This window comes from Eschrichtius robustus, chromosome 3 (assembly GCF_028021215.1).
Source record: "Eschrichtius robustus isolate mEscRob2 chromosome 3, mEscRob2.pri, whole genome shotgun sequence".
Lineage (NCBI taxonomy): Eukaryota > Metazoa > Chordata > Mammalia > Artiodactyla > Eschrichtiidae > Eschrichtius > Eschrichtius robustus.
In genome coordinates, this window is record NC_090826.1 from 159,536,701 (window position 1) to 159,557,628 (window position 20,928).

At 41.1% G+C, this 20,928-nt stretch overlaps 1 protein-coding gene across 1 annotated transcript; it reads left to right on the forward strand.

The window, feature by feature from the left end:
• Nucleotides 1–1,600: 1,600 nt before the first annotated feature.
• Nucleotides 1,601–2,899, forward strand: BECN2 (beclin 2). The gene has a single exon (XM_068538500.1). It carries the CDS (start codon nt 1,601–1,603, stop codon nt 2,897–2,899), a length of 1,299 nt encoding a protein of 432 aa, XP_068394601.1.
• The last annotated feature ends 18,029 nt before the right edge of the window (nt 2,900–20,928 follow it).

Consider the following 20,928-nt stretch of genomic DNA (forward strand, 5'->3'; position numbering starts at 1 on the left):
ATTCTTATACTATCTACCCAGAGATAGCATCAGATCCCACAGGTTAAGAGATCAGTCCCACAAGGCAGCCTCTAGACCCCCCACTTCAGATGCCAATAGCAAGTCTTGTTGTCACCTGTGCTTCTGACAGATTGCCTATAAATCAGAGGTTCCCAACTTCTAGAGGATGCTTCTATAATGGATTGATTTGAGGCATTTCAGAGAGGTTATGAGGGCCAGAAGGACCCTTGACTAGTTGTTCAACCTCTCTTTACCTTAATGCACTTCCAGTCTTCCCACCTCCCAGGAATTTTTGAGGTTCACGTAGGATACTGGTGAAAGCATGCATGAAGAGCTAAGTGGTAACAAGTGTAAATTATCAATTTCAGCCATGACGGTGACTGATTAAGTGGGGTTTGAAAACTGCAGTGAAGGGTGGACAGTGGGAAGTGTGTTTCCTTGCTAGAGCAAAGTCCCTCAGTGTGAAGTGCAGTGAAGCACAACTGCCTCATGTGCTTAAACTGGTAAGGTCCTGGGCCACACTTCAGTGAGTCTGCAGGAAGCCTTCCTAACCACACCCCAGCCCTGAGCCTCTCCTGCCAGGGTGGCGGGTGTGGTTGGCATGCTGCTTCCTGCTGGACACTGGGAGAGGCAGTCCCTATGACTTTCCCCCCCTTACTGTGGTCTCCATTTAAGACTGGGTTCTTCTGTGTGCGTTTATCTTATGCTCCACTCCATCAAGTCAATAACTGCGGGTTAGAAGTTCACAAGGGTTTTATTTCAGAGCAAGTACTTCTGGCTAACATAATGTGCTTACTTGGGTGGTTGTCTATGGAAGTCAACATACTTGTAAAGTTTTTTGTTATTTGCTCTTTTATGTTACGTAAATGCTTGGTGTATTAATCTCTGGCTGAGCTGATGGCAAAATACATAACCTCCAAACTACTTTATTTGGTGTGATTTGTTAATTAAACCAATATATTTTCCATGTATGCCCATTACATTACTATGTGATAAAGAATGTGAAGTGTGTCATCAGAACAGAAAACCTAAATTTGGTAGTCAGGGAAGGCTTCCTGAAGGAAATGACACCTAACCCTAAAGGATGGGTAGAAGTTCTCCAGGTAAAGAGGGAAAGGAAGAGTGTTCTAGTCAGAGGGAGCAATAAGAAATGTTGGAAGAACTGAAATTCAGTTATTATGCAGGAGTGCATGGTGAGGGTGGCAGGAAATGGGGAGAGGAAAAGCTGAAAAGATGGGCAGAAGTCTTGGTGTCAAGTTAAGATGATTAAACTTTATCTTAAGATAAGATAAGGGCATTAAACATTTTAAGGAGGTGCCCATGATCAGATTTTAGTTTTAGAAAGATTACTCTTTAATGTTAAAGGAGGAGTAAGATGATCAGCTTTTCTTTTTAGAAAGAGTCACTTGTCTATAAGGAGTTAAGGGAGGTCTAAAAGTATCTAAGGAGGGTACCATTGTAAGGTTTTTAGGGCAGTGACAAGATGAGATATGCATTTGAAAAGAATCTCTCCTCTAGAAAGAGTTTTAAAAGGTATAAAGGGTTACTTCCCTGGCGACCGGGAGGAAACAGTGTCAAGGTGAGAGTCAAGACCTCCACCATGTCCTCCCTCCGCTTCATTTGCCAGCGCTGCAGCCAGCCCCTGAAACTGAATCAGTCCATGGAGACCTCCCAAGAACCTGAAGCTTTGATGCTCATCTCAGCTCAGGGGGAGCCAGGAGAAACCCAGGAGGGAGGCCCTCCTTCCAGGGAGGAGGCAGATTTTGAAAATCTACAGGAAGGTGCCTTTTACAGTACCCTTCCTGGCCTCCCTGGTGGCAGAATGTCCTGGGACAATTCTGACAACTTCACCCTGCTTGGGAATTTGGGTTCCCTGAGAACTCTCAATAGCACCCAGAAGGCTGCAAGCGACATTTTTGACATCCTCTCCGATGAAACAGATGTGGACCACCCCCTGTGTGAGGACTGTACTGACAATCTTTTAGAGCAACTGGACATTCATCTCACCGTCACAGAATCTGAGATTCAGAACTACAAATGCTGTTTGGAGACCAGGGAGTTGATAAGTGAGGAGAGGGAGACGCTGCAGGAGAAGCTGAAGGGCCTGGAGCTGGAGGAAACGAGGCTGGTCCAGGAGCTGGAGGAGGTGGAAAAGAACCGAGAAAGGGCAGCAGCAGATCTCGAGGCAGCCCAGGCAGAGACTGAGATGCTGGACCAGCAAGAAAAGCAGTACCAGAAGGACTACAGTAAATTGAAATGGCAACAACTAGAACTACATGACGAGCTGAGTAGTGTGGAGAAGCGGCTATGGTATGCCCAGATCCAGTGGAACCAGCTGGAGAAAACCAGTGTCTTTAATGCCACATTTGAGATCCGGCATGACGGCCCCTTAACCACCATCAATAACTTCAGATTGGGCTGCCTCCCCACTGTCCCTGTGTGCTGGAATGAGATTAACATAGCCTGGGGACAGACAGCCTTGCTGCTCCTTGCCCTGTCCAATACAATTGGACTGGAGTTTCAGAGGTATCGACTCATCCCCTGTGGAAACCATTCCTATCTGAAGTCTTTAACAGGTGACTGCATTGAGCTGCCATTGTTCTCTAATGGGAAGCAGAATGTTTTCTTGCATAACAAATTTGACCAGGCTATGATGGCTTTCCTGGACTGCATGCAGCAATTCAAGGAACTGGCTGAGAAAGGTGGCTCAGGTCTCTGTTTGCCCTACAAGATTCATGCGAAGAAAGGCCTGATGGAAGACCCTGGAAGCAGTGGTGGATTCTATTCCATCAGAACCCACTTGAACACAGACGAGGGGTGGACAAAAGCACTCAAGCTTATGCTTATAAATTTTAAGTGTAGTCTCACTTGGGTCTCCTTAAGATACTGTCAAAAATAACTTTTTTTCTAAAAGAGAGAGTTTTTTTTTTTTTGCTCTAAGATTTTATTTGTGAAAATGTTATCAGATAAAATTCAAAACTGAAGAATATGTTTATAATTTAAAAAATGAATGGCCATACAGGCACTAATTTAAGATTATTGTCCAGAGCAAACCAAAAGACATTGCTGTCTTCCCCAGCATATCTTTGTCCTCCCTCTCCCTTTCTTCCCAGACAAGCATTCAAAATGACAAAGGTGAAATTATAGGATGACAAGATTATTCCTCGTTAAGAAGGGATAAAGATTGCAGAGAGAACTGAGGGGTGGGTGAGGGGTGAGAGGAAGGGTTAGTAAGGAGAAAGGTGGAGGTCTTTAATTTTTTATGAGGAAAGTACTTGGGCCATTGTATGTAGTGGAACTTTGGAGTCAGGAAGTAAATATTAAAAGATTATTACATTTCTGCTGTGATACACAGTGTAAACCCTTCCTCTTCATCCCACAAAAACTTTCAATAAACTTCTACACTTTCTTCAATGATTTAAAGTGAAAAGTGTGTCATTGGGCTGTGCCATTATGTTGAGACTAACCTGGAGGTGAGGGGCTGTGGTGGCCAGAGAGGACTGGTAACATTTCTGCTGATCAAGGGTCAGGTAAGGGTCACAAGGTGAACCCCTACAGAGAGCTGAAGCCTGTAAAAGCCAGAGGACCTTTTTTTTTTTTAATAAATTTATTTCTTTCTTTATTTATTTTTGGCTGTGTTGGGTCTTCGTTTCTGTGCGAGGGCTTCCTCTAGTTGTGGCGAGCGGGGGCCACTCTTCATCGCGGTGCGCGGGCCTCTCACTGTCGCGGCCTCTCTTGTTGCGGAGCACACGCTCCAGACGTGCAGGCTCAGTAGTTGTGGCGCACGGGTCTAGTTGCTCCGCGGCACGTGGGATCTTCCCAGACCAGGGCTCGAACCCGTGTCCCCTGCATTGGCAGGCGGATTCTCAACCACTGCACCACCAGGGAAGCCCCAGAGGACTTTTTAAAAATGCAAATTGTGGAACTTCCCTGGCAGTCCAGTGGTTAAGACTCTGCCCTTCCACTGCAGGGGGCATGGGTTCCATCCCTGGTTGGGGAACTAAGATGCCACATGCCACTGCACCATGCAGTGAAGCCAAAAAAAAAGCTAATTGTGTCATGTCATTTACCTGCTTCTCCATTGCTCTCAGAATAAAGTCCCAAATTCTTACCATGGCTTTCAGCCTGGGTGATTTGTCCTGCCTGCCTCTCTAGGCTCACCTCATACTGCTCCCAGCTCCTTTCTGTTCCCAAACATGCTAAGTCCATTCTCCATCTGGTCTTTGCCCATGCTCTTCTCTGTGTGTTTTCTAACCAAACTACAAACTTCCTGAGAGCTACTTTAGCTTAGTAGTCCAGATGGTGCCTAGAACAGCCTCTCATACATACTCAGCATCTGTAAATAGAAGTCATTGCTGTGGAAAATGTGAACAGGAAGTTGACTAATTTGTCACAGACTCAGAGGTAATAGAAAACTCCTAGGAGATTGGTTAAATGAATTAAGGTCCAAGCATATAATGGAATACCATGTAGGTATTAAGATGTTATAGAAGAATATTTACATAATATTTAATGAAAATGCTTATCATATATTAAGTAAAAAGATTAGGTTATAAAACATGTAATATAAATTGAATATTTAAAAGTAGTTAGCGAAAAAATAACTCCAAGAATATATATTCCTTGAATATATGAAGTATTTCCATGAAAATTTTGTATTTAAAAAAAAAAAGCTTTCCACTTGAGATTAAGAAAGATACAGAGTATTCGTTATCGGTATTTCTATTTAACATGTGTTGGTGATCCTAGCTAGTACAATAGATTAGAAGTAAAAGGTATAAAGATTAGAAGGGAAAAAATAAAATTTTTATTTGCATATGACATAACTGTGTAATGATATCCCAATAATCAACACATAAATGATTAGAATTAATAAGTGAATTAAGAAATTCACTGACTACACAGTCAATTACAAAAACCAAATGTATTTCTATATATAAGTAACAATTAGAAAGAGAATTTTAAAATAGTTCAAACTGTTAAATTCCTAAGAATAACGTAACAAAAAGCCTTTTGCACAGAAAACTATATTATCAATTGTTCTAGAACAGGGGTTTGCAAACTTTTCGTGTAAAAGGCCAAATAGTGAATATTTTAAGATTTTTGGTCCATGTGGTCTCTGTTGCAATTACTAAATTGTAGCAACTATTCAATTGTGCTGTTACAGCATAAAACCAGCCACAGAAAATGTGTAAATGAAAGGGCATAGGTGTGTTGTAGTGAAACTATATTCATCAAAAAAGACAGCAAGGTGGATTTGGCCTGTGGGCCATAGTTTTCTGACCCCTGCTCTAGGCCATAGTCCATTAAGTCATGGACTATGTCTATTGTGTTTGTAGTTATGTCCGCAACAGTCTGCACAATGCCTGCCACATAGTAGATCCTCAATGAATAATTGAATGAATAAATCACAGAATTATTCTGTTTCATTTTGTGACTATCTCAATTCCCCCTCTCCATCCCCAAATTTCTCACATAGGTACATATTTTCCATTGAAGTCATTTGAGTGTCAGAAACTACTAGTCCAAGAGATTTTAGGCACCTGAAATAAAAGGTAAATCAGTTTTATTTATTCATTCATTCATTTTGTGTTAAGAACACTTAACATGAGATTCAACCTCTTTAGATTTTGAGTGTACAGTATAGTGTTGTGAAGTATAGGCACAATGTTGTACTGCAGATCTCCAGAACTTAATCACCTTGCACGATTGAAACTATACGCACTGAATAGCAACTCTCCATTTCCCCTTTCCCTCAGCCCCCAACAACCACCATTCTACTCTGTTTCTATGTGTTTGACTATTTTAGATTTCTTTCTTTTTTTTTAATAAACTTATTTATTTATTTATTTTGGCTGCGTTGGGTCTTCATTGTTGCACGTGGGCTTTCTCTGGTTGTGGTGAGCAGGGGCTACTCTTCGTTGCAGTGCGCAGGCTTCTTATTATGGTGGCTTTTCTTGTTGCAGAGTACGGGCTCTAGGTGCACAGGCTTCAGTAGTTGCAGCACGTGGGCTCAGTAGTTGTGGCTTGCGGGCTCTAGAGCACAGGCTCAGTAGTTGTGGCACACGGGTTTAGTTGCTCCACGGCATGTGGGAACTTCCCAGACCAGGGCTCGAACCTGTGCCCCCTGTGTTGGCAGGCAGATTCTTAACCACTGCGCCACCAGGGAAACCCAGTTTTAGATTTCTCATGAGTGGAACTGTGCAGCGTTTGTCCTTCTGTTACTGTCTTAGGTAAATCACTTTTAGAAAAAAAGAAGTTCCAGGCTGTGAAAAGTAAAATATGGAAAAAGGTGTACCAGCGTCACTTAAGACTTGTAAGAAATGAAAACTGTCAGGTCCATTCCAGACTTCCAAAGTCACAATCTTTTTAACAGAGGAGCATTTGGAACAAAGAGAGAGAAGCATAGACAGGCCACCAGCCAGGAGCTGCAGGGCTGCAACTCAGTGTGTTTCAGTGGGAGTGTTGCTGTTGAGAGATAAGATGGAGATATAAGAAAGACCATGGATTTGGAGGGTCATCAATACCACACCAGTTTTGAATTTCTAGCCAGTACAGAGCCTTGAAAGCCCACCCCTACACACCTTGGCCACAGTAGACAAATCACCGGAAGTCACAGATTTGCATTTTAGAAATGCCACAGCAGAAGCAGTGTAGACTATAGTGGACTGAACACTCATTAAGTCAGCAAGTTGGAAGGTGAGGGTGTCCTCAAAAACACCAGCCCTAGAGAAATCCATGAAGGAAATAGCAGGTGATAGTTAGAGAATTAGGTGAATAAACAGAAGTAAGCAAGAGAAAAGAGAAAAAGCTTCCAGAAAGTTATGAGAAGAGAGTAAAGTAGGAGATTTTTGTTGCTTTTGATAAGAGAACTTTCAGCGTGATGATGGCAAGATCCAGCTGGCAGTTGATGGAAGAGTGAAAGGGAAGTAAAGAAGTAGAGATAGTGGATGTGGACAATTCTTTTGAGACCTTTGACCATTGGGGAAGAATATAGATAAAGCAGAGGACTCTAAAACTGGGACAAATCTGAGAACTTTTACAGTATAAAATTAAGGGTGTATGGGACTTCCTTGGTGGTCCAGTGGTTAAAAATCCGCATTTCAATGCAGAAGACGTGGGTTCGATCCCTGGTCAGGGAACTAAGATCACACCTGCCGTGGGGCTATTAAGCCCGCACTCTAGAGCCCACACTCTAGAGCCCACACGCCGCAATGAAGAGCCCATGTGCTGCAACTAAGACCCGATGCAGCCAAATAAATAAATCAATATTTTTTAAAGTAAGGGTATAGTAGAGAAAGATTAAAAATACAGTGTGTGCATAAGGGTGGGGTAGGGGTTTACATAAATTGACAATGTCAGAGGAGAAATAAACCTAATCATGAAGGAAGTTGAGAGGACTATTCAGAACAGGAGAAAATAGAGCTCTTGGAGACTAGGGAGAAAGTGGGAGGAGATGCAAATATGGATAATTTATAACAAAGCTGCAGGTTGTTGGCAAGAAGTAGTTCAGGCAACTTTGAGGAGGTACTGGGGAGAGAATGTGCACATGGTGGTGAGGGGAACTGGGAAGGAGAAGGAGACCAAGTTCTGAAGCCTTCAGTGAATGAGGGAGAGAAAAAGGGCACTGAATAGTGGGAGAAGTTCAGGAAGTTTATCATGGAACAGGGTTACAGGGACCATAGAGAAAGGACTGCATTGAGATTCAAGATGAGAAGGAAGAATCTGAAGAAAAAGTATGTGAAAGGAGAGCTCTCAGAATGGGCTGGTATTTGGCCCGGGGTCAAGGATGACAGAGATGAGAGCCATGTCTGGATTGCCTGTTCTCATGTTTATGACCAGTGCAGGTGAAGGTTTCCAGTGGTTGTAAGAGTGTCAAATTTTGCTCATATTTTCTTTACTCCATTGCTCTAACGGGAAGCTGCTGAGAAGAAAGTCTGGGACCCCTGAAGAAAAGTCTCACTAGAAAGTGAGGAGGATCACTTGGTTCCTGAACGTTTATTACCCCAGAGGATCGTCAACTCTTAGAATTGAGGCTTTGTAGAGAAGAACCAAAGAACCCTATTGCCACTTGAGAGACAGAGCCTTTAAGTAGAGTTTTCTGAAAGCACTTGGGAGGAGACTCATTGAATCCTGGATGGTTGCCTCCTGATGAAATCACAGTGACGCTCAGTGACCAGTAAATAGTTCTATCTGTGGCTACACAGGAGAATCTTGGGCCAGCTTCTAGACAGTGGTCTTTGAGCTGATCTCTCTACAGGGAACTGTGCAGGAAGCTGAAATGGCATGGCTAGAAAGCCATGGCTACTCTACAGTAGAGGGGATGCAACCCTGGAGTAGAGTCCTCCTCAGTCTGGGTCATCTTGGGAAGGACACAAACTCTGGAGAGCTGCACACTCAAATGTCCTTAGCTATAGCCAGGAAGGTAGAAATCTGGCCTGCTAAGAATGTGGCAAACTGGAAAGTGCATGAACTATCTATAGGGGTTGAGGGCTTTGCAGCCTCAACCAATTCCAGCCTAGAATCCTGGGTCCCTATTTCAAGATTTTCCAACTTTTCAGGGGAACCTGGGTATCTAGACTTTTATAAGACATTTCTTTGTTTCTAAATCACAGCATCTAATCAAAATATTTGAAAACATTTTGAGTCATATAAAACAGTTTTGGGGGCCACATTTGGCCCTTTGGCCAATTTGAAACCTCTGGCTTATTTCACATGGTTTCTCTGAGAACTAAATGAGATAAAGTCTATGAAAAAGTTTTATCAATGCGAAAATCCTGTAAAAGTAAAGTTATTTGTTCTTAAATAAATGAATTGGGGTGAGGAGGAGAGAGATCTATGCGTTCTTGGAGGTGAGGAATTTGATCTTTAGTAATGTTTGGACTTCAATTAGCAACTTGAAATAAGTAAGACACAGCACAACTTCAAGATCTCATTGAAGATTTCTCTTAAAATGGAGGTTGGTAACAATCTTTTATTTCTTAAGATATATATATATTTTAATTATTTATTTATTTTGCCTGTGCTGAGTCTTAGTTGCGGCACGCAGAATCTTTTAGTTGCGGCATGTGGGCTCATGCAGGCTTATAGGCTCATAGTTGCAGCATGCGGGCTTCTTAGTTGCAGTATGTGAACTCAGTTGCGGCATGCATGTGGGATCTAGTTCCCCGACCAGGGATCAAAGCTGGGCCCCCTGCATTGGGAGCGTGGAGTCCTACTCACTGGACTACCAGGGAAGTCAGGTATCAATCTTCATTGGGCATCAGGTAGAGAGGGCCAAGTTGATCATATTTCTGACTTCTTTTCTATTATTTTATAAATTGAGACCATTCTATATGCACTGATTCACAAATCTTTATCACTCTTTTTTGAATGTCATTTTACACCTACATAACCCCAATATCATAGCCATATTAATAAAATTATCATTTATACTTTGGTTTCACCTAAAACTCGAGGGAAGAAACTAATTTTACCAATTGTCTCAAAAATGTCTTTCAGCAGTGGTTTTGTTCAATTTAGGTTACCTATTGGGGAAGGAGTGAAGTGGAAGGGATAGAGATGGATGTAAGACTTTTCTGAGCATATTTTTCACAGTTTTAACTTTTAAATAATGTTTTATATATTCAAAAACTTTTTATTTTATTTTGTTTTATTTTATTTAATTTTATTTATTTATTTTGGTTGTGCCGCATCTTTGTTGAGGCAGGCGGGCTCCTTAGTTGAGGCTTGTGGGCTCTGTAGTTGTGGCATGCAAACTCTTACCTGTGGCATGCATGTGGGATCTAGTTCCCTGACCAGGGATCAAACATTCATGCCCTGCATTGGAAGGCAGATTCTTTTTTTTTTTTTTTAATTTATTTTTGGCTACGTTGTGTCTTCGTTGCTGCACGTGGGCTTTCTCTAGTCGCGGTGAGCGGGGGCTACTCTTCGTTGCAAAGCCTTCGTTGCAGACTTCTCGTTGCGGTGACTACTCTTGTTGCGGAGCATGGGCTCTAGGCAAACCGGCTTCAGTAGATGTGGCTCACGGGCTCTAGAGCGCAGGCTCAGTAGTTGTGGTACACGGGCTTAGTTGCTCTGCGTCATGTGGGATCTTTCTGGACCAGGGCTCGAACCCGTGTACCCTGCATTGGCAGGTGGATTCTTAACCACTGCACCACCAGGGAAGCCTGGAAGGCAGATTCTTAACCACTGTGCCAACAGGGAAGTGTCCCAAAAAACTTTTTTTTTTTTTTAACATCTTTCTTGGAGTATAATTGCTTTACAATGGCGTGTTAGTTTCTGCTTTATAACAAAGTGAATCGGTTATACATATACATATGTTCCCATATCTCTTCCCTCTTGCATCTCCCTCCCTCCCACCTTCCCTATCCTACCCCTCTAGGTGGTCACAAAGCACAGAGCTGATCTCCCTGTGCTATGCAGCTGCTTCCCACTAGCTATCTATTTTACATTTGGTAGTGTATATATGTCCATGCCACTCTCTCACTTTGTCACAGCTTACCCTTCCCCCTCCCCATATCCTCAAGTACATTCTCTAGTAGGTCTGTGTCTTTATTCCCATTTTACCCCTAGGTTCTTCATGACCTTTTTTTGTTTTTTTTTTTAGATTCCATATATATGTGTTAGCATATGGTATTTGTTTTTCTCTTTCTGACTTACTTCACTCTGTATGACAGACTCTAGGTCCTTCCACCTCACTACAAATAATTCAATTTCATTTCTTTTTATGGCTGAGTAATATTCCATTGTATATATGTGCCATAACTTCTTTATCCATTCATCTGTTGATAGACACTTAGGTTGCTTCCATGTCCTGGCTATTGTAAATAGAGCTGCAGTGAACATTTTGGTACATGACTCTTTTGAATTATGGTTTTCTCAGGGTATATGCCCAGTAGTGGGATGGCTGGGTCGTATGGTAGTTCTATTTGTAGTTTTTTAAGGAACCTCCATACTGTTCTCCATAGTGGCTGTATCAATTTACATTCCCACCAACAGTGCAAGAGTGTTCCCTTTTCTCCACACCCTCTCCAGCATTTATTGTTTCTAGATTTTTTGATGATGGCCATTCTGACCGGTGTGAGATGATATCTCATTGTAGTTTTGATTTGCATTTCTCTAATGATTAATGATGTTGAGCATTCTTTCATGTGTTTGTTGGCAATCTGTATATCTTCTTTGGAGAAATGTTTATTTAGGTCTTCTGCCCATTTTTGGATTGGGTTGTTTGTTTTTTTGATATTGAGGGGCATGAGCTGCTTGTAAATTTTGGAGATTAATCCTTTGTCAGTTGCTTCATTCACAAATATTTTCTCCCATTCTGAGGGTTATTTTTTGGTCTTGTTTACGGTTTCCTTTGCTGTGCAAAAGCTTTTAAGACTGATTAGGTCCCATTTGTTTATTTTTGTTTTGATTTCCATTTCTCTAGGAGGTAGGTCAAAAAGGATCTTGCTGTGATTTATGTCATAGAGTGTTCTGCCTAAGTTTTCCTCTAAGAGTTTGATAGTGTCTGGCCTTACATTTAGGTCTTTAATCCATTTTGAGTTTATTTTTGTGTATGGTGTTAGGGAGTGTTCTAATTTCATTCTTTTGCATGTACCTGTCCAGTTTTCCCAGCACCACTTATTGAAGAGACTGTCTTTTCTCCACTGTATATTCTTGCCTCCTTTATCAAAGATAAGGTGACCATATGTGCGTGGGTTTAACTCTGGGCTTTCTATCCTGTTTCATTGATTTATATTTCTGTTTTTGTGCCAGTACCATACTGTCTTGATTACTGTAGATTTGTAGTATAGTCTGAAGTCAGGGAGCCTGATTCTTCCTGCTCCGTTTTTCTTTCTCAAGATTGCTTTGGCTATTCGGGGTCTGTTGCATTTCCATACAAATTGTGAAAATTTTTGTTCTAGTTCTGTGAAAAATGCTAGTGATAGTTTCATAGGGATTGCATTGAATCTGTAGATTGCTTTGGGTAGTAGAGTCATTTTCACAATGTTGATTCTTCCAATCCAAGAACATGGTATATCTCTCCATCTATTTGTATCATCTTTAAGTTCTTTCATCAATGTCTTATAATTTTCTGCATTACAGGTCTTTTGTCTCCTTAGGTAGGTTTATTCCTAGATATTTTATTCTTTTTGTTGCAATGGTAAATGGGAGTGTTTTCTTAATTTCACTTTCAGATTTTTCATCATTAGCGTATAGGAATGCAAGAGATTTCTGTGCATTAATTTTGTATCCTGATACTTTACCAAATTCATTGATTAGCTCTAGTAGTTTTCTGGTAGCATCTTTAGGATTCTCTATGTATAGTATCATGTCATCTGCAAACAGTGATAGCTTTACTTCTTTTCCAATTTGGATTCCTTTTATTTCTTTTTCTTCTCTGATTGCTGTGGCTAACACTTCCGAAACTATGTTGAATAATAGTGGTGAGAGTGGGCAACCTTGTCTTGTTCCTGATCTTAGCGGAAATGGTTTCAGTTTTTCACCATTGAGGATGATGTTGACTGTGGGTTTGTCATATATGGCCTTTATGATGTTGAGGAAAGTTCCCTCTGTGCCTACTTCCTGCAGGGTTTTTATCATAAATGGGTGTTGATTTTTGTTAAAAGCTTTCTCTGCATCGATTGAGATAATCATATGGTTTTTCTCCTTCAATTTTTTAATATGGTGTATCACATTGATTGATTTGCGTATATTGAAGAATCCTTGCATTCCTGGGATAAACCCAAGTTGATCGTGGTGTATGACCCTTTTAATGTGCTGTTGGATTCTGTTTGCTAGTATTTTGTTGAGGATTTTTAAATCTATGTTCATCAGTGATATTGGCCTATAGCTTTCTGTCTTTGTGACATCTTTGTCTGGTTTTGGTATCAGGGTGATGGTGGCCTCGTAGAATGAGTTTGGAAGTGTTCCTCCCTCTGCTATATTTTGGAAGAGTTTGAGAAGGATAGGTGTTAGCTCTTCTCTAAATGTTTGATAGAATTCATCTGTGAAGCCATCTGGTCCTGGGTTTTTGTTTGTTGCAAGATTTTTAATCACAGTCTCAATCACAGTGCTTGTGATTGGTCTGTTCATATTTTCTATTGCTTCTTGGTTCAGTCTTGGAACGTTGTGCATTTCTAAGAATTTGTCCGTTTCTTCCAGGTTGTTCATTTTATTGGCGTAGAGTTGCTTGTAGTAATCTCTCATGATCCTTTGTATTTCTGCGGTGTCAGTTGTTACTTCTCCTTTTTCACTTCTAATTCTATTGCTTTGAGTCTTCTCCCTTTTATTCTTGGTGAGTCTGGCTAATGGTTTATCGATTTTGTTTATCTTCTCAAAGAACCAGCTTTTAGTTTTATTGATCTTTGCTATCATTTCCTTCATTTCTTTTTCACTTATTTCTGATTGGATCTTTATGATTTCTTTCCTTCTTCTAACTTTGGGGGTTTTTTGTTCTTCTTTCTCTAATTGCTTTAGGTGTAAGGTTAGGTTGTTTATTTGAGATGTTTCTTGTCTCTTAAGGTAGGATTGTATTGCTATAAACTTCCCTCTTAGAACTGCTTTTGCTGCATCCCATAGGTTTTGAGTCTTCGTGCTTTCATCGTCATTTACATCTAGGTATTTTTTGATTTCCTCTTTGATTTCTTCAGTGATCTCTTGGATAGCAAGTAGTGTATTGTTTAGCCTCCATGTGCTTGTATCTTTTACAGATTTTTTCCTGTAATTGATATTTAGTCTCATAGCATTGTGGTCGGAAAAGATACTTGATATGATTTCAAATTTCTTAAATTTACCAAGGCTTGATATGTGACCCAATATAAGATCTATCCTGGAGAATGTTCCATGAGCACTTGAGAAGGATATGTATTCTGTTGTTTTTGGATGGAATTTCCTATAAATATCAATTATGTCCATCTTGTTTAATGTATCATTTAAAGCTTGTGTTTCCTTATTTATTTTCATTTTGGATGATCTGTCCATTGGTGAAAGTGGGGTGTTAAAGTCCCCTACTGTGATTGTGTTACTGTTGATTTCCCCTTTTATGGCTGTTAGCATTTGCCTTATGTATTGAGGTGCTCCTATATTGGGTGCATAAATATTTACAATTAGTATATCTTCTTCTTGGTTCGATCCCTTGATCATTATGTAGTGTCCTTCTTTGTCTCTTGTAATAGTCTTTATTTTAAAGTCTATTTTGTCTGATAGGAGAATTGCTACTCCAGCTTTCTTTTGATTTCCATTTGCATGGAATATCTTTTTCCATCTCCTCACTTTCAGTCTGTATGTTTCCCTAGGTCTGAAGTGGGTCTCTTGTAGACAGCATATATACAGGTCTTGTTTTTGTATCCATTCAGCCAGTCTATGTCTTTTGGTTGGAGCATTTAATCCATTTACATTTAAGGTAATTATCGATATGTATATTCCTATTACCACTTTATTAATTGTTTTGGGTTTGTTATTGTAGGTCTTTTCCTTCTCTTGTGTTTTCTGCCTAGAGAAGTTCCTTTGGCATTTGTTGTAAAGCTGGTTTTGTGGTGCTGAATTCTCTTAGCTTTTGCTTGTCTGTAAAGCTTTTAATTTCTCCAGCAAATCTGAATGAGATCCTTGATGGGTAGAGTAATCTTGGTTGTAGGTTTTTCTCCTTCATCACTTTAAATATGTCCTGCCACTCCCTTCTGGCTTGCAGAGTTTCTGCTGAAAGATCAGCTGTTAACCTTATGGGGATTCCCTTGTGTGTTATTTGTTGTTTTTCCCTTTCTGCTTTTAATATTTTTCTTTGTATTTAATTTTTAATCATTTGATTAATATGTGTCTTGGTGTTTTTCTCCTTGGATTTATCCTGTATGGGACTCTCTGTGCTTCCTGGACTTGATTGACTATTTCCTTTCCCATATTAGGGAAGTTTTCAACTATAATCTCTTCAAATATTTTCTCAGTCCTTTTAGCTTTCTCTTCTTCTTCTGAGACCCTATAATTTGAATGTTGGTGCGTTTAATGTTGTCCCAGAGGTCTCTGAGACTGTCCTCAATTCTTTTCATTCTTTTTTCTTTATTCTGCTCTGCAGTAGTTATTTCCACTATTTTATCTTCCAGGTCACTTATCCGTTCTTCTGCCTCAGTTATTCTGCTATTGATTCCTTTTAGAGAATTTTAAATTTCATTTATCATGTTGTTCATCATTGTTTGTTTGCTCTTTAGTTCTCCTAGGTCCTTGTTAAACGTGTCTTGTATTTTCTCTATTCTATTTCCAAGATTTTGGATCATCTTTACTATCATTATTCTGAATTCTTTTACAGGTAGACTGCCTATTTCCTCTTCATTTGTTAGGTCTGGTGGGTTTTTACCTTGCTCCTTCATCTGTTGTGTGTTTTTCTATCTTCTCATTTTGCTTAACTTACTGTGTTTGGGGTCTCCTTTTCGTAGGCTGCAGGTTCGTAGTTCCTGTTGTTTTTGGTGTCTGTCCCCAGTGGCTAAGGTTGGTTCAGTGGGTTATGTAGGCTTCCTGGTGGAGGGGACTAGTGCTTGTTTTCTGGTGGATGAGGCTGGATCTTGTCTTTCTGGTGGGCAGGTCCACGTCTGGTGGTGTGTTTTGGGGTGTCTGTGGCCTTATTATGATTTTAGGCAGCCTCTCTGCTAATGGATGGGGTTGTGTTCCTGTCTTGCTAGTTGTTTGGCATAGGGTGTCCAGCACTGTAGCTTGCTGGTCGTTGAGTGAAGCTGGGTCTTGGCGTTGAGATGGAGATCTCTGGGAGATTTTTGCTATTTGATATTACGTTGAGCTGGGAGGTCTCTTGTGGACCAGTGTCCTGAACTTGGCTCTCCCATCTCAGAGGCACAGACCTGACACCTGGCTGGAGCACTAAGAGCCTTTCATCCACACAGCTCAGAATAAAAGGGAGAAAAAATAGAAAGAAAGAAAGAAAGAAGATAAAATAAAATAAAATAAAGTAAAATAAAATAAAGTTATTAAAATAAAAAATAATTATTAAGAAAAAAATTTTAAAGTAAAAAAAAAAAAACCAGGGCTTCCCTGGTGGTGCAGTGGGTGAGAATCTGCCTGCCAATGCAGGGGACATGGGTTCGAGCCCTGGTCTGGGAAGATCCCACATGCCGCAGAGCAACTAGGCCCGTGAGCCACAACTAGTGAGCCTGCACGTCTGGAGCCTATGCTCCGCAACAAGAGAGGCCGCGATAGTGAGAGGCCCGTGCACCGCGATGAAGAGTGGCCCCCGCTTGCCGAAACTAGAGAAAGCCCTCGCACAGAAACGAAGACCCAACACAGCCAAAAATAAATATAAAAATAAATAAATAAATTAATTAAAAAAAAAAAAACCAAAAAGGACGGACAGAACCCTAGGACAAATGGTAAAAGCAAAGCTATACAGACAAAATCACACACAGAATCATACACATACACACTCACAAAAAGAGAAAAAGGGAAAAAAACATATATATCGTTGTTCCCAAAGCCCACCTCCTCAATTTGGGATGATTTGTTGTCTCTTCTGGTATTACACAGATGCAGGGTACATTAAGTTGTTTGTGGAGCTTTAATCCGCTGCTCCTGAGGCTGCTGGGAGAAATTTCCCTTTCTCTTCTTTGTTCGCACAGCTCCCGGGGTTCAGCTTTGGATTTGGACCCGCCATTGCATGTAGGTCCCCTGAGGGCGTCTGTTCTTTGCTCAGACAGGACGGGGTTAAAGGAGCAGCTGATTCGGGGGCTCTGGCTCACTCAGGCCGGGGGGAGGGAGGGGTACGGAGGAGGCGGGGCGAGCCTGTGGCGGCAGAGGCGTCATGACGTTGCACCAGCCCGAGGCGCGCTGTGTTTTCTCCTGGCAAAGTTGTCCCTGGATCACAGGACCCTGGCAGTGGCGGGCTGCACAGGCTCCTGGGAGGGGCGGTGTGGAGAGTGATCTGTGCTTGCACACAGGCTTCTTGGTGGCGGCAGCAGCAGCCTTAGCGTCTCATGCCTGTCTCTGGGGTCCGCGCTGATAGCCGCGGCTCACTCCCGTCTCTGGAGCTCCTTTAAGCGGCGCTCTTAATCCCCTCTCCTCGCGCACCAGGAAACAGAGGCAAGAAAAAGTCTCTTGCCTCTTCTGCAGCTCCAGACCTTTTCCCGGACTCCCTCCCGGCTAGCTGTGGCTCACTAGCCCCCTTCAGGCTGTGTTCATGCCACCAGCCCCAGACCTCTCCCTGCGATCTGACCTCCGAAGCCCGAGCCTCAGCTCCCAGCCCCCGCCCGCCCCGGCGGGTGAGTAGACGAGCCTCTCGGGCTGGTGAGTGCTGGTCGGCACCAATCCTCTGTGTGGGAATCTCTCCGCTTTGCTCTCTGCACCCCTGTTGCTGCACTCTTCTCCATGGCTCCGAAGCTCCCCCCCTCAGAAAACTTTTAAATACATCAAAGAGAAATAAAAACAAAGTGTAAAACTGGAAACAAATAATATACCAAATTTTAACATACTCACATAAAGGGATTATTTTAAGTACTTTTGAAAATAGTAATCTGACTGTATATATACTTTAAGGACAAAAAGTACTATAATGAAATATAAAATATTGCCTGGTAGTTCTATCAGTAGTAGTAATACTGATTTATAATTTTAAATTAGTTTATGTATATTGTAAGATAAAGCTATCAACATTTGAATTGGAAATATTAGTATGAATTCTTGTGTGTATTTTTTTTTAAACTGTGTTTACTGAAAGGGCCTAGAAGCAATGACAAGCCAGTAACCATAAATACCTCCAGTAACTAGATCTTGATTTCTACATACCTTTCCCCACTAAAATGAAACTTGTTAGAGGAATGGCTGATTCCAGATCTGAGGGGGAAAATGGTACAAGTAAACTTGACATTTTGTTTTTCCATAAATTAAGGAAGCTATTAAAGACTAATGGGGCATTTCAGAAGAATATAGTAGCCCACTTCAAGGAGCTCCACTGACCAAATTTGGGACAATTTGAGCATCAAGAAGAAAACTAATTATAATTTCTTGTAAAGCATTGAATAAGCAAAGATCCACGAATTCTTAATGATACTAGAAATGGAAGTGGAAAAACACTCATTTGTCATGATTTGAGGTGACTAATATAGCTAATTCTTACCTTAAAATTCATCATTGAAGGGGAAAAGGATGAAATACACCTTCCTTTTTTGGAAGAACTGCCATTCATCCCCTAGACCATAAGGAAACATTCTTTATAGAAAAATGCCATCCAATACATGTAGAAGGAACAATAGAATTAGAAAAATAACCATTTTGCAATCTGTGATGAAATAATCGTCTCAGGTAAGTACAGTCAAAAGATGCTGAGGAGGATTTGGGGAGGAGGATATTTACACAGTACCAAAATATCATCCCACAGACTAATTGGCTAATGAACATACCTTTATAATGGAGAGGTTTGCTGTCCACACTTTAACCAGTTATCAAATTTAACATTTCTAATGGTGAGATGAGCTAACATTATGTATCCCCTGATAAGATGCATTATCCTTGTTGCATCACCTCTAAAGTATTATTGCTCAAAAAGTTTAATTTAAATCTTGCCAAGTGGACTTCCCTGGTGGCGCAGTGGTTGGGAGTCCGCCTACCAATGCAGGGGACACGGGTTCGATCCCTGGTCCGGGAAGATCCCACATGCCACAGAGCAACTAAGTCCATGTGCTGCAACTACTGAAGCCCGCGCGCCTAGAGCCCATGCTCCACAACAGGAGAAGCCACCGAAATGAGAAGTCTGCGCACCGCAACAAAGAGTAGCCCCTGCTCACCACAACTACAGAAAAGCCCACGTGCAGCAACAAAGACCCAACACAGCCAAAAATAAATAAATTAAAAAAAATAAATCTTACCAAGCCCTCGGACCTATTTACCAGTTTACTGGAACAAGTTAAATGCCATCACAAAGAAATAATCAGATTTGTCTAGAAATGTGGCTACAAGACAAGTGGCCTAGGTTTCAAAAAGTTGATAATTTTTAAAAAGCAGGAAGTACGTATTAGATTAAAGGAGAAAAATGAGACGTAACAACCAAATATAATGTGAATCCTGGGGAAAAAAAAGCAGCCCCTGACGGCTGTCGGCTGAGCCGGCCTGACTCTAACATCTGGGTCATGGCGTTCTCCTGGTGAACATAAACGCTTCACAGAACACCAAAGTCCCGTCACTCTGTGACTGTGATGGAGCAAGACAAGAACAAGACTACTCTGAGGTCCTAACAGACAAAACAAGAACATTTTCCAAACCACAAAAGGGCCAAACGTTCCTCTTTCCTGCAGTGTTCTTCCTGCTTCCAGTTAAAAATCCAGAAAATCCGAGAATCGTCCTTGCTTTTTGACCAGTCCAAGCAAAATCCCCAGGCCCCACACCTTATTGAGATGCCACCTTCAGCCCTTCCTTGTGGCAGCTCTTTCCTTCCTTGCAGAGAACCAATCAATCCAGATTTGTTCACATATGTTCCTAGTCTTTGGCTGGAGGGCATCACCACTTTGATTAGATCCTGGCTTGAAAAAAGCAAAAGAAAACTCTAAGACACATATTGGGAAGAATTATTGAAATTAGATCACATAGTATTTGTCTTTCTCTGTATTATTTGTATTATTATTTGCCTTTCTCTGTATTATTCTTTAATTTTTGAAAAAAAATAGTACAATAGTCAGATATATACAAAGCTTTTTTTTTTTAATTTGAAAAATGTCATTATCAGAAGTTAAAAAAAAAATCCCAGCTCCCCAGCTTTACTACTTATAAACTAAGTAAATAGAAACTAGGTATTCTTTTTAAACTTTCATCTTATCTTCTATAACATGGAAATAATGGAAGTAATTTAATATAATTGGGAGGATTCAGTGACAATATTTTAAGTTATCAGTAAAGTACTTGGCACATTTTATTATCATTTATTGTTATAATTATGAAGATGTTATAAACACCTTTGTACATAAAAGTGTGTGTATTTATATGACATATGAGTATTTCCACATCAGAAATTTCTGAACAGGGAATTTCTGGGTTAAATGAATATGAATATTTTCTAAATTAAAAAATTTATTTACCAAATATTGCTCTACAATGATTGCCCATAGACCCACCCTGACACCCATGGAACCTAGAGCAGAAGCACAAGTGGAGTATGTACAAATACTTAAAATAAACCAAGCTACAAACTGCTCAATGACATACTTTTTATCCTCCTGCCTTGACAAATAACACCTTCATTATCACCTGAAAGGCCAGCTTCAACTTTAGAATTCTCAGACACCTTGAAGTTCCAGGATGAGATGATGTGTGGGTCCACAGCCCATGAACCGTCTCCCCTCTTCTTCCCGACCCTGGCTTCTTTCCACAAGGCAGAGCCTTTCATGCTTCCCTGTGAGTACCTCAAGCTTCATCCATAGCTCTGCAAGCAGCCATACCTTGGTGGCCCCTTCAGGCCAAAGGTATTAGCAGCACAATCCGACCTTAGGAAAATGGACCAAGGAGAAAGGCCTGTGTAGTTTCTGATATAGGCACTGGGCCACTTGCGCAGAGAAGTGCAGGGTCCTAAATACTTGGAGTATGATTTTGAAGGAGAGGGGTATGGGCTCCAGGTGGGTCTGTTGTCTTAACCCCATAGAATCTTACTCCAGTGTGGAGGTTTGCAACAGATGAAGGCCAGAATGGGGTTCTGTAAAGTACAGAGAGGCCCCTCTTTGCTCATGTTTAAGGGAGTACTGATTTTATTTTATTTATTTATTTATTTTTGGCTGCGTCGGGTCTTTGTTGCTGCACGTGGGCTTTTCTCTAGTTGTGGCAAGTGGGGGCTACTCTTTGTTGTGGTGCGCAGGCTTCTTATTGCAGTGGCTTCTCTTGTTGTGGAGCATGGGCTCTAGGTGCACGGGCTTCAGTAGTTGTGGCACGTGGGCTTTGGTAGTTGTGGCTCACGGGGTCTAGAGCGCAGGC